The sequence below is a fragment of the Electrophorus electricus genome, chromosome 15, assembly GCF_013358815.1.
Source record: "Electrophorus electricus isolate fEleEle1 chromosome 15, fEleEle1.pri, whole genome shotgun sequence".
Classification (NCBI taxonomy): Eukaryota; Metazoa; Chordata; class Actinopteri; order Gymnotiformes; family Gymnotidae; genus Electrophorus; species Electrophorus electricus.
Window position 1 is genome coordinate 6,819,940 of NC_049549.1, and position 13,403 is coordinate 6,833,342.

General features: G+C 41.2%; 1 protein-coding gene across 2 annotated transcripts in view; it reads right to left on the reverse strand.

The window, feature by feature from the left end:
• Positions 1–13,101, reverse strand: part of pld1a (phospholipase D1a) — a 28,290-nt gene extending 15,189 nt beyond the window's left edge. For both annotated transcript variants that reach the window (XR_004776901.1, XM_027008570.2), the window contains exons 1-13: positions 12,951–13,101; positions 7,887–8,066; positions 6,398–6,567; positions 5,995–6,137; positions 5,533–5,644; positions 3,525–3,590; positions 3,229–3,287; positions 3,018–3,110; positions 2,549–2,701; positions 2,301–2,450; positions 1,589–1,672; positions 495–576; positions 55–165 (exon numbers count right to left, since the gene is read on the reverse strand). Coding sequence is in view for 1 of the 2 variants with exons in the window: in XM_027008570.2 (XP_026864371.2) it covers positions 55–165; positions 495–576; positions 1,589–1,672; positions 2,301–2,450; positions 2,549–2,701; positions 3,018–3,110; positions 3,229–3,287; positions 3,525–3,590; positions 5,533–5,644; positions 5,995–6,137; positions 6,398–6,567; positions 7,887–8,034 (1,371 nt within the window). In the remaining variant the exon portion in view is untranslated. The remainder of the gene's footprint in view (positions 1–54; positions 166–494; positions 577–1,588; positions 1,673–2,300; positions 2,451–2,548; positions 2,702–3,017; positions 3,111–3,228; positions 3,288–3,524; positions 3,591–5,532; positions 5,645–5,994; positions 6,138–6,397; positions 6,568–7,886; positions 8,067–12,950) is intronic.
• Between the last annotated feature and the right edge of the window lie 302 nt (positions 13,102–13,403).

A 13,403-nucleotide genomic window follows, 5' to 3' on the forward strand; every position in this document is an offset into this window, starting at 1 on the left:
AGAGACACACACACAAATGCACATACTCACTCAAACACATGCTTAGGCACTTACCTTGATGTTAGGGTGAAGATGCATCAACGTTCTCTTGCTGTATTCACTGTTGATTCCAAGAGCCAACTCCACTTCCTTATACAGCATTACAAAGATACGCACACCTTGTTGCTGGAATCAAACACAACAATTAGCTTCACACACCCACCCACACCACTAAACTGTAAACACTCACCCACACACACACACACACACGCACCTTACTAAGCTTTATCCTCTCTCTGTTTCTCCCACACACAAACCGACACACCACTAAAGTTTAGACTCACACAAACACATAAAACTTGCAAACGATGAGATGAGACATCCACTCTTTCTATAACTAGAACATCAGCCAGAAAATGTAATGCCTCAATGAACCATTTTAATTAAAATGTAACCTAAGAAAGACTACAGGTAGGAGCACATCCTGTAAAGCCCATGCATTAACACACACTCACTGCCTTGCGCTTGAGAACGCAGTCGAGCCTCCAGCGATTGCCCTCAACCACAGGCCTCTTCAGGAAGATCTCAGGACTCAACCTGCCCCACAGCAAACACACAAACACACACATGCACACACGCATGCATGCAGACACAAGCACACGCACACGTACGCACGCAAGCACACAATTATTTAGCATGGTCAAACATTCTATGTGGAGATTACCAGTATGCCATGAAAACCACTGTGAATAGGTGACAATCAGATCACAGAAGTCCTCCCGTATCCACACGGGATCGATTCCACACACAATAAGGCATTTGCAACAATAACCAATAGTAAAATAGAACAATTATAACAATTATTATATACTATAATAAGCTCTTTCTCTCTAAAATATTTCTTGTACTGTACTGTAGTGTAGTGGATACAGCATAGTGCGTAAGGGGATGAGTAATGTTCCGGGCCTGATTTCATCACCCTATTCAAACCGTGCACGTAATTCAACATATGAATTGTTTACTGTATTTCTGGAATTTTCCATTTAATATGTTCAGATTGAAACTGTGGTTAGGAAAACCACAGATAAGAGGAGACTAGAGGACAAAAACACATAAATATGCCTGTCCCACCAGCCTCTGCTATGCTGGGGGTATTTAAGGCCTCATATTTATAGCATGAAAAAAGCAGGCAAACTGACACCAGTTAAGTAAGTGATACTGCAGCCAGCCAGGGAGAAGCAGGACCAGCGCTCTGCAGTGCTCTCAACAGTCAAACGTCCCCTCAGTGTAGTCTGCTGGCTGCAACGATTTGTCTGGACATATTTGTGGCTATGTGCCTCTCTGTGAAACTAGAAACACCTCACAACTATGCTGCATATGGCTAGTTATTATATTTTATGGCTTGTTATTGGACTATATACACATTTTGTTCACATTTTGTTCCTGTGGAGATCAGACACCATGTGACAAATAACCTTTACACCTGTTACCAGTTTATAGCAGCCCTCCTCAGATTATACAGAACAGCCTATTTCCATGTTTATTAAGAGAACAGTAATGTGTTTGAGCATTTGCTCTGTTGTTGTGTGGAGTCCGGTGCAGTACACACCACCAGTCTGTGATGAAGATCTCCTCTTTGGCCTCCTCCAGGGCACTGGCTACATCTTCCATGTAGGTTTTGCCATTCACGTACCTGCAGAGAACAGTGGGAGATGCCATTTCTGGTCTTTTATGGGCTTTTACGAGTCTTTCATGCGTATGTACAGGAGTGTGACAGTTCTGTTATTGGAGTTTATTCATTTAGGTTTAAATTTCGGTTAATCTTATTCAGGAAATGATCTAAAATTCGACCTGTAAAATACATTCACTGATATAATTTTAAGATACAAGTAAAACAAATAAATAATTAAATACATTAAATACAATTGAATAATTAGGTCAGTCTTCTGTATGGATGTGGAATTGGTGGAGTTTTTGTGTAAAAGGGGCCAGATGAACACATGCAATCTTCTCTACGTTGAAGTACTATATTCTAAATCACAGCTGTATAAACAGATATCACTATAAAGAAAACATAGGAGGTGACACATTAGCACACCATATGTAATTAGTTGTGGGAAGGCCAGATGGAATGTCATATTAGAAAAGCAGTCCTGGAAGACAGCAACAGTGCATAAACAGTGGTTTCCTGCTTCAGAAATATAATGAATTTAATCAGGCCTGTTGGAGCAAGAAATCATTAAACTGTGCAGAGCTGTAGCTCACATACATTCTTAGAACCTCATTAGAGTGTACCATTTTTCAGTAATATTGGAATGTACCATTTGGCAAGTATACTGTCCTGTTCCTTGGCAAAGGAGTCAAAGCGATGTGTCCTTAGAAAGGCCTTTCCGTACTTCTGGACAAAATCCTCAACAGACTGCCCCCACCAGCGGGCTTGTCTGTAACTGTTACACTTTAGCACCAGAGTCCTGCACGACACACATGTGATACTCAGCACCAGACAGCACCAGTCAGCAGTGTATGATGACTTCTTGTTCCCTCTGGTAGTGATATGTTCTGAGCTCACCTGGAGAGACTGTCTATCCTCACTCCATGTTTTGTCTCGGTGTATTTGGAGTCCATTTTGATACTGAACTTCTTGTCAACTAGGAGCACAAACGAAATGGCTCCTGTGTCAGGCTTCAGGTACATCAGAAAAGAATCTTTCACCACCAGCCATCTTAACTCAGATAATAAACACGCATGAACACACACACACACACACACACACACACACACACACACACACACACACACACACACACACACACACACACACACACACACACACACACACACACACACGGGGAGAGACAAAGAGAAAGCGAAATGCATCATTATATGCATTTGTAGTTACCAACTTAAATAATAGGGTAAAGACATCGGCAAGAGAGCTGTGAATGTGTGAGAGTGTGTGTGTGAGAGTATGAGGAACTGAGCAAGAGAATGTCTGAGGGAAGGCATAATTCACTGAGCATGATGGCGCCGTTACTGACCTCTTAGACCAGCGGTAGCAGATTTGACTGTGCCCACAGCAGTTAATTCCAGGGATCCTGTGACCTCCTGATTTTTTGTAAATCATGCCCTCTCTAAAAAAAACCCCACAGAGACATGTGCTGCAGCACTGCAAAACCAACACAAACACAGTATGATGGCAGTTATTGGACATTTGGTGATGAAACAATATGAGGAAGAAAGAATGCTCACAAGCCTTTTGGGCCAAGGTCATGAATAAAAGACATCTGGCTCACATCAATAAACTCCATCTGAGAGAGAGAGAGAGAGAGAGCACATCATACTTTAATTAGAAGTCTGACATTAAACCCAATTTTTAAGGATACATAGGGTGTTTGAATCACATGCTGTTATACTGATACAAATGATACAAATGAACCTGTTTTGATATAGATCATATGGTTTCTTTCATTTTTTACTACTGCACTTTTTGGTTAAGCAAATTTTCTTGTTTACATTGCCTTAAAGGTGGCAGCATAAGGGCTTACAGTTGCATGGTACTTGAGGTACATGGCCATCTGGAACAGCTTGTTCAAATAGTCCTCCATCTGTTTCTGAACAGGAGAAGAAGAAAAGTGTTATTGCCTTTAGGACACTCATCTAGCTGGCCACCTTCAAGGGTTACCTTTTAGTGTCCTAAAAGAGGTTATGGTAGAGCAATTATAGAATCTCAGAGGTAGCGTGACCCCCATAATGGACAATCTAAACTTGAAGACACACACATACACACTACCCAAGGAACCCAATACCAGAGGAATTAAGCGTACTAAAAGTGGTCTCGAAGAAGATCACAGAGACTGGAGGGAGGCCACGTAAGGCTTTGAGAGTCATAAGCAGTTTATATTGGGTGCAAGAAACCAGTGTAAAAACAGAAGTGATGTAGCTGTAGTATATGCAATAAATCTTGCCACTAATTTTTGCATATAGTAGAGACAACATAGGGTTTCAGTCACAATACCAATAAAAAGGATTTATGGTAATGAAGTTGGATCATGATAAAGACCTAGTGTAACATGGAGGCTAAGCAGGATGCGGAGATGAGTCGCATTAAACAGAAACACACGTTTATTCATACACGTAACAATCACAACATAGCTCACAGGCTACCATATCCAAACACCGACAACAGTAACACGTAGACACTAGACTTTTATACAGGCATACTAATGGATCAACAAGGAGCAGGTGTGGAACACGGGGGAGCATGGCCACACTGATGAACACACACACACACGAAGAGACGTTCGGGAGGAGGGGCCGTACCTAGGCTATAGTTTGAGTGACTTTGGTATGGAGCAGATGGCAAGGGTGAGCAAAGGTGAAAATAACGATGAGGTCGAATGCTATGCCGATCTTCCAGGCTACAGGGGAGGGTTTCACATACTCTCATTCACAAAGTGAACGGCAAGGTTGGAAAATCATACAACTAAGGACTTGAGACCAGTTTTATCAGTGTTAAGTTTCAGAAAGTTGAAGTTCACCCATAATTGTCAAGAATACATGACATCAGGTTAGGTATAATGCTAGGGCATGTGGAAAAGACAAAATTAAATCTGTGCTAATATAAATGTAAGTGTAATATTCATAGCAGAAAGAAAGATTATTGTGACAAATTATTTGACCCAAGGCTAGCATGGAAATTATGAATTGGAGAGGACTGAGGACTGATCCCTTGGGAACACCATGTGTCTCAATATCAGAGGCAGACTTGTGCTTTCCAGCGGCAATAAATTACTATCCGCTGTTGAGATACAATCTGAACCAAGAAGTAGGTCAGCAGTAGGTCATTGATATTAACTGCTAAGAGAGAAGTGATGTGATTGTGATGTATAGTGTTAAAGCAGTGCTAGAATCTAAGAGGAGAGGAGTGCTAGAGTCAGCAGATGGGAGGAGATCATTTAGGGTACTTAGAAGAGTAGTCCTAGTGATGCATAGTGTGTGAAAGCCAGTTTGAAAAGGTTCAAAAACATTATCATCATATCATTGTTTCGGATTTGTCTCTGCATCCTGCCTCTTATTTGCGCCCCCACACTCTGTAACGTCACACCAGGAAGTGTAAATCAAATAGGACAGATAAGAGAGAGAAATAGACTTCCTGAGTAAGTCATTTAAATAATCCAAAAAAGATTTGGATTGAATAAAATTGCTTAGCAGAAACTAGAGGTTGGCTGGATGAGTTAGTTAGCAACCAAAGAGACTTTGGGGCTTATGATCAGTTTCCTTGATTATAGAGAAAAAGAAAAATAGGCTGTATTTAAGGCAGCTCGATTCAGTCAGCATATACCAGAGAGGAGACACCCAAGCCAGTTTTCTTATAGTGGCGTTCAATAAGCCATCCACTTGCTTTAAGTGCATGTTAATCAGGAATGATAATGTAAAACATGAATGGCAACCAATATTATACACAATATCAAACCTTGTGTATTGTGTTTATGCACATCAATAATGTAAGTAAACATGTGACTGAGGGCTGTGTGAAGTGCTGGAATGACCCACCCGTCTGCTAGAGACCTGGTCATCCCGGGTGAGCTCATCCCTCGCCCCACGGGGCAAAGTGGGCATCATGCGTGCTTCACTCTTCTTTACACTCTTCCTGCGAATAGTGTGACTAAGGCAGAGAGAGAGAGAGAGAGAGAGAGAGAGAGAGAGAGAGAGAGAGATTTAATTTCAAACCTGCAGGGTAGTAGAGTTTAAGTAGTACAGTTGGGGTTTTTTTGTGCAGTAAGGACCATAGTATATCTATCCCATGTACTGTTCATGTTGCATATGATGAGAAGCAGAAAATAAGAAAAGAGAAAAAGGATGTGTGGGAAAACAAGACAACAGAAGTACTGGGGGTGGGGTGGGGTTGGGGCTCAGCCAGACCTGAAAGAGGTGGTGGTGAGTGAGGCAGATTTTCAGCAAGCAGGGAAGATGTTAGTAGGTGGTTCAGGTGTCAGGGTGGTGCTAATGTCTAACCTGCGGGAGGGCAGTGGAATCCTCATGAGGGTTTTATAGCGCAGAAGCTCTCTATGCAGTTCCAAGAATTGCTTCTCTTTTCTCTTTACTACCCAGATGAAGTTCCCGTGCCTCAGCTCAATACGAAACACTGTCGATGTGTTCTATACACCCACCCACACCCACCCAGAACAACACAAAAAAAGTCAGAAGTTCCGCTTTAGCTCCAACACTGAACAAACTAACATGAAGATGATCATTAATTGGTAGGATGGTACATTGAACACTATCAGTTAAGACAATCCTTGGGAAACTGGACCCAGATTAGCTAAACTATTTACTGGACAAGACTGGACTAACAATGATGTGCTGAAAGTGTGTGTGTGTGTGTGTGTGTGTGTGTGTGAGTGAGTGTTAGGCAAACCTTAGAGACACCTCCCTGGTTGGAGACATTGAAACGGTCCTTGAACCTGGTAAAACGCTCCACTGCCTGTATTTTAGCTGTGATGGGGAGCGTAGGGAGGAAGACACGTGCATGTGGCTCTTTAAAGCCCATTGTTTGGTAGACAGCTGAGAATGGAATATGAATTTCTCCTGGAGCACAGAAGGATACTGATTACCCAGTCAATATCAAGAAACAGACCAAGAAGAAAACACATCACATCAAATAAATGATATACTGAGTTGATGGTTTAGTTTAAATAATAGTTTTAATTAAATAACAATTTTGCCTCAATAAAGAAAAAGAAAATCACTAAAAGAAAAACAGATACTGTATGGAGAATATCTATACTCAAAGATTTTTTTTCAGCATTTCTCCATCTAACCCGTCTATGGCATTTCAATTACAATGGATAATTCTGACATTTTATAACCTGCTGATTTGAAACATGACAGATGTCTTAGGGCAGTTGTTGGAGCAATTAATTGTTTAAATGTTAAATGTTTAGATCAAACAAATTTTTGTACAATGCTTTAATTAATTCTTCAGTCAAAGGTATTTCTAAATTAAGCTCCAAGTCTGTTCTTTCAGAGATGACACCACTTGTCCATAGAAACATTTGTGGTAATGACAGGAACTGCACTGACAATATGGGAATATTTTGTACCAGGAGCATTGGTACAGCAGTGCTATATTCCAAAAGCACAGTGGTGGCGCTGTAACCGCTTATGAAAGTATGGATTTCAACACAATTAAGAGATAATCTGAAACCAATTTGAATTACTATCCTACTATATGCTTTAGTACAAGCTACTCTTGGCAGGCCCAGCAGTGACATCTTGATCCCCAGTGTTCAGAAACGCTCAGGGCACTTATTCTCATACACGCATAGAAAAAATTAATGGGCCAATACCACTTATCACAATTTTCATATCAGCGTCTTTGCATGTTGCCTCACCCTGGACAGGTAGAGCAACCTGCCTGCCTGCTTACATGTCTCAAGTTAGACAAAGACAGGGATGACTCAGATCCCCCATGCAGTCCCACATAAGCTCTCTTTTGCAATCGTTTGTGTAAGCAACGCTGCAGAATGGGAGCAACAATGGGAGGAACTGAAAAAAGAGAAACAGCACTACGTGATTGAAGGTGTGTAAGTGAGGGAGCAGTATTGTGGTCTTATAGGCATGTTGGGACATGATGCAGTATCTTTATGGGAGTGTGCACTACCTCCTACCCTGCCTGCCACCACAAAGCCTCTCTCGCTTTCTTTTTTTCCTTGCTCTCTTTCTCACCGTTTTTTTTTTACTGAACATGGAAAACAAACTTTAAGCCATAATAGTCTAGCTACACTATTGACACTCTCTTGAGTTCCTTTACAAGTGCTAAAAATAGTGCCAACCACTGATGACTTCCTCCTCCCCCGCCCTCGCAGAGTCCTGCACTGGAGAGGGTGGAAAAGTGCTTTCCTCACCGGTATGGTTCTCTTGAAGGTAATCCACCTGCTCAGCTTCCTCATCCGACCCGCTGAGATCCAGCTCCCGAGTGTCCAGATTTGGCATGATGTCGGTCATGTCTGTGAGCAGTAGCTTCCTGTCTGTGGTCTGCAACACCCTCAACATACACAACAGTGGGTCTGGGGAGAACGCCTTGTCTGTACACATGCGTGCATACACACACGCACACACGCACGCACACACGCACGCACGCACACACACGCACAGTCAGTCAGTCTCTTATGATCAGTGAGGTCGAGTTACTCCCACTGTCTCATGTGTCAACATTTGTCTTTTGTGTGAAAAGTGTAGTTTCCTATAAAGGTGTGCATTTAGTGGGACTAGTGATCCAAGGTGTTATTAATTTGCTCAGTCAATCATTAATTTATCCATTCACTCATCCATTTGTCCATAGCCTATTGATAACATTAATATTAAAAAACAAAAAACAAAAACTGGCACACACAAAATAAAAATAAAGGTATTTCTAAATTAAGCTCCAAGTCTGTTCTAAAAATAAAATAAAAAAATCTATCAATAGCATATATGTTAATGCTCTAAAAATGCCAAGACTTATAATTTTCTCATATATTGTGTGTGATTTCAGCTATACACAAGCCTGGTAAATATAAGAAATTGTTTTTTTTTTTAAACATGTAGAACTCTAGCTGAAACCAAAGCCTAGGAAACTCCCAAGTGCTTGTTTTATTAAGCATAAAGGTAGGGATTTAGTACAAGGGAAGGGGAGCTATTTGGATTCTTCTCCAGGAACAGCCTGTGGTGATTAAGCCAAGATCAACCACAGATCAATCTGAGGTGATGTCAGATCTTCAGGCGAACTCACGTCACAGCTGAGATTGCAAAAATGAAGCAACAGGAAAGATCTCTGCTCTATTTGTAAACATCCACTGTGTTTTATCACTTGGTCATTTCAGATAAGCACACTTTGTTTTATTTAACTGGCTCTCTTCTATGTTTAGCTCATCTTCCTGTGTCAGAGGGTCATAAGGTTATAGTTCAACTTGTGCTCCATCTGTGCATGAAGCCCCTCCAGTAAACATGAGCTTTAAAATAAACATGGGATTAGAGCATAAAGTCATTCTCACATTAAACATTTACCCATGGGGCCACATAGGTTTCGCGCTGTTTTTTTCCACTGTGTTTACTGTATATAATTATGTGTCCATTAATGTGTGACTATAACAGCATGGTACGGTTAGGTGGGGTAAGTCCTTTAACAGCATGGTACAGTTAGATGAGGTAATCGTGAGAATAGGTGGGATACTTGCTGTGAACCTGAGGCTGCTGACTGCCCTGTGCTGTGGGGTTTGTTTGCTTCAGAACTGTAACACTATGCATGGCATGATCATGGCACCACCATGTCTCACTCTGCCATGCTGACACATTTACGAGGTTTATGCCTCGAAAGGTTTAAATGATCATAAACACATTTATGCTGACAAATGACAAATTAGTATGTAAGACAGATTACTTTTACCAAAGACTATTAATGTGCACTTTTTTGTTTGTTTTTATTAAAATTTTTATTGTCATTTTTTAATATACGTTTTTCCAGTTAACACAGGGACAGTCTTCTGTAGTTCAGTAGCCAGGGTAAGTGTAGTATCCACAGTGTACTGATGGGCTTTAAGAACAAAGACTGGTTTCAGGATTTTTAGAAGCACACCATGGTCATTGGCGAACAGGAGCTGGCACCAGCAGTGATTGGCAAGTGGTCTCAGGTTCTCTCTCTCTCTCTCAGTCTCATTTTGATAGTCAAATGGCATCATCACACAGCTGTGATTTTGCTGCCAAGGTCCTTTCTCCTTCATGCAATTATCTCAGAAATGTGGCTACATAAAGACATAATGGGGCATTCACCCTTTTCAAGTCCTTCAGACAGTCAAGCTTAAAGATGTGAATTATCCAGTCTTAGGTGAGAGTTAAGGGCTCTGGACGTTCTGCTTAAAGGATGCACCAAAAAGCAGGAAAGAGAGGCTTTGTAGCTGTTTGGTCCTCTATTATGTCATCTTTGCCAGAAACCAACAACCTCTGGAAGCTTTTGCAGCCAGCTGAGCTCAGAGGAAGGCTGTGATGTTCCAACTCAGTGAAAGACTGTCAAGGTCCAGCCCTCCACAAGGATTCCAATAAAGACTCTTCAGTCTAACACCATGTCAACATCAAGAACTGGAAGCCCAAGCCACTTTTATCTGATTTTTTAAAAAAATGTATTTACTTGGAAAACGGCAAAGAATAAACCTGATCTATATTTGAAATGACTTTTGTTTTATATTGAAAATATTAAATAGATGACAATCTAACTTTGTCTACTAATATAGACTAAGAGTTCTCATTTGTCCATAGATGCATGTTTCTTCTCTTGGACAGAGGACAGAATAGTCCTATTACTGCCTGGGATTTAGAGTATCTCACCATGGTTACAGTCAGCTATGAAAGACCACTGAGTGAGATCAGCAAAAGGCATGGAGGTCCAGAATGAACTTCCAACACACACCCACGCACATGTACACACACACGCATGTGTATATTTGCAGACATATGCACAAACATGCATTCTCATGCACACTGACATGCATATTCACAAAGTTCATATATTACTCAGCACTGTTCACTAAACTACCCCACCAATGATCCCAGAGTGGTACAACCTGCAACTCTGGAGAACACCATTTTGAACTCTTACATGTCTGATTTTTGATGTTGACATAAAAGGAAGATACCATGTACTGTATTTGGGGGTATTCTATGGTTATCTAACTGCCAGGATATTTTTGGAAAGCTCCATTCTGAACTAGTCGCTATGTGGTGTAGTGGACAAACTATGGAAAAGGCATATGGCCAAATAGTGCAGTAGAGGGAGTGTTCATTAGCTGCTATAAATGTTTTTGAACACAAATACGATATACAAAAACTAATCCCATGTTTATTTTCCCTCTGTCAAATGATAAAGCAGATTCATTTTAGCATCATTGTGTGGAATTATCGTCTAATTCACTCTACATAAACTGCAGATTAACTAGAACCTTGGTACAAATGCTCAGAGATCTTAGTCTCACAAACGTCAGAGATTGTTTCTGGGTTGGGCTTTCCATGTCTGTAACAAAGAAAGAGAGGTTGAGTTTCAAGGGGACCCTGAGGTGCAGCCATAGATAATGTGAAGAAAAGTACCTCGCGCAGTGTTTTCACAGCACACCCTCAGCCAGCAGAAGGACACCAACTACCGCAGACTATCAGCTCCTGTCCACAACTTTACTAGGAAATATATTCACTGCTTTTCACATCTACATTAACCAAAAATACATTAATAGAGACAACTTACAGCTCAGCCTGGGAATGAGAGAAGGAGAGATATAGAGAAAGAATGAAAAAGAAAAGACAAGAAAGAAAGAAAGAAAAAGAAAGAAACAGAAAGGCATAAAGAAAGAGACTGTTTCCTTTGTGCTCCAACGATGGGATATCAGTTGTTGCTTCCTGGCAACTAGTTCCTGGTGTGGTGGAAATTCAATGAAACGGGGAGTCAGATGTGGATAATAAGTAAAAAGGTTTTAATAGAAAAGAAAGATTCCACAGAGTGTGGGACTCACTGCCGAGAGGAGCCCCGAGTATACAAAGCGTTGCTTAATATACAATTCTGGCTGTATGCTCTGACCAGTCAGCTTTAAGCGTTGCTCATCTCTTCAGGCCAGCTGGTAACAGTCTGCTTGGGTGTCGTTTCTTCTTTGCATGCAGTGTAGTAAAACAAGCTAGACAGTTCCTGTTTATCTAATCTACAGTCACACTCCCTTAATAATCCTTGCTTACATAAGCATTTTTTCCTGGAGAACATGGTACTACTGACTGTATGTGAATCACCGAAGAATGCAGTATTTCCTTTACACTGGCCATTGTGGTTATCCTGGAGAAAGGCCTGAAAAAGGCATTTTGGTAGGAGGATAAAAGTGATATGAAACTAGTTGTGTCAGCTGTCATTGAAACAAGATTCTTCACCATCAGCACCTCACATCTCTGAACTTCAGTCTCCTGTGTGTGAGGACAAGTTAGGGATCAACTTTGTGGGAGGTCTTGGTACTTTTAGGGAACTCTTAAGTCAACATAGAGTAAATCTATTATTGTCATATAATGTTGTTCATGTGAGATTGGTGAGAACATTCCGTGAGCTACTTCTGGTTGCATCATCTGGTGTCATCAGGAGGTCAATAATCACATTAGAAAGCCACACCCTCAAGTTCCATACAGTTGCAGGCTCCAAGCTTGTCTCTGGGACAGAAGGTCCCTCTGAGTACTTGAGTAAGGTTCAGTAAGGTTTATCCAAGCAGGGCCATGTGTCCTGTGCATTGGTGAAGAGCATGCAGCTGGCTTCCTGCTAAGACCAACATCTCACCTCCATGCTAAAGCTTGCTTTCATCTACTACCACACAGCAGCCTTGTGAGTTTTGTCAGCGCCTTGTTCATTCCGACTGGAAGAACTGTAGTCAGAACTGCAGAAGCATGCGACCAGTTGTACCTCTCAAACTTGAGTCTTGAGAAAATCACTATACTCAGTTTTTGTATGCAGCTTCCAGCTAAAATGCCATTTCTCTTACTCGAGTCATTCCAGAGAAGTGTGTTCATCTTGCTGGTGTATGAGAGTATTTTAGCTCTCCTCTCACAGTTGTGTTTGAAATTATTATACCTGAGCTATAACAGACAGAGTGGTTACTTATTATGGATGCTCTAGGTGACTGAAAGATAAGGTGAAAGAAAATCAACAGAAAGTCTAACAACCAGTAAAACAGGAACTCAGAAATTTTGACCAAATATCTTGAATGCAGCTTCTCCCTGTAGGTCTTAGTGGAGTTTCAGAAAAGTGTTTTCCAGCCAGCTGTAAAAACACACTCCAGACACACAATATTGCCCCTGACACACACTCTCATGTAGTACACTCTCTATCTCCCGAAACAACCCCCAACCAACTCCACAGCTTTGCTTTGCTGCCCAGAGTTTGGAGTAGAGCAAGAAAAAGAGAGAAGAACTTTACTGACCTGCGCTTGCAGTTTGCCTCTCTTCATTTTGTCTGCTTTCTATTCCAGCTTGAATTCATGCATTTAAATACCATTCACATGCTTTATACACACTCTACAGTGAAGCATGTACTCTCCCTTTGTGTTGTTTCGAACAGACTGACTGAACAGTGGAAAGATCATTCACAGACCTGTGACTCTGAACAGGGAGGTTCTTTCTCTTAGCTCAGCCTCTCAATTCGTACCAGCCCACCAATCAGCTGTGCTCACATACTCCTCCTCCCAATACTGTTTTACAGGCTAGAGTTGGCCTGGGTATGTGCTCTGGGAAGAATTATAAAACACAATACCCTCTGTCAGAGCAGTCTTATTCAGTCTCCACTGGTAATGTTAGTTTATTTGCAACAATATGATGATGCAAACAGTTCAGAACAAAAAACACTGCACTTCTGATAATCAATACTTCTCACAACA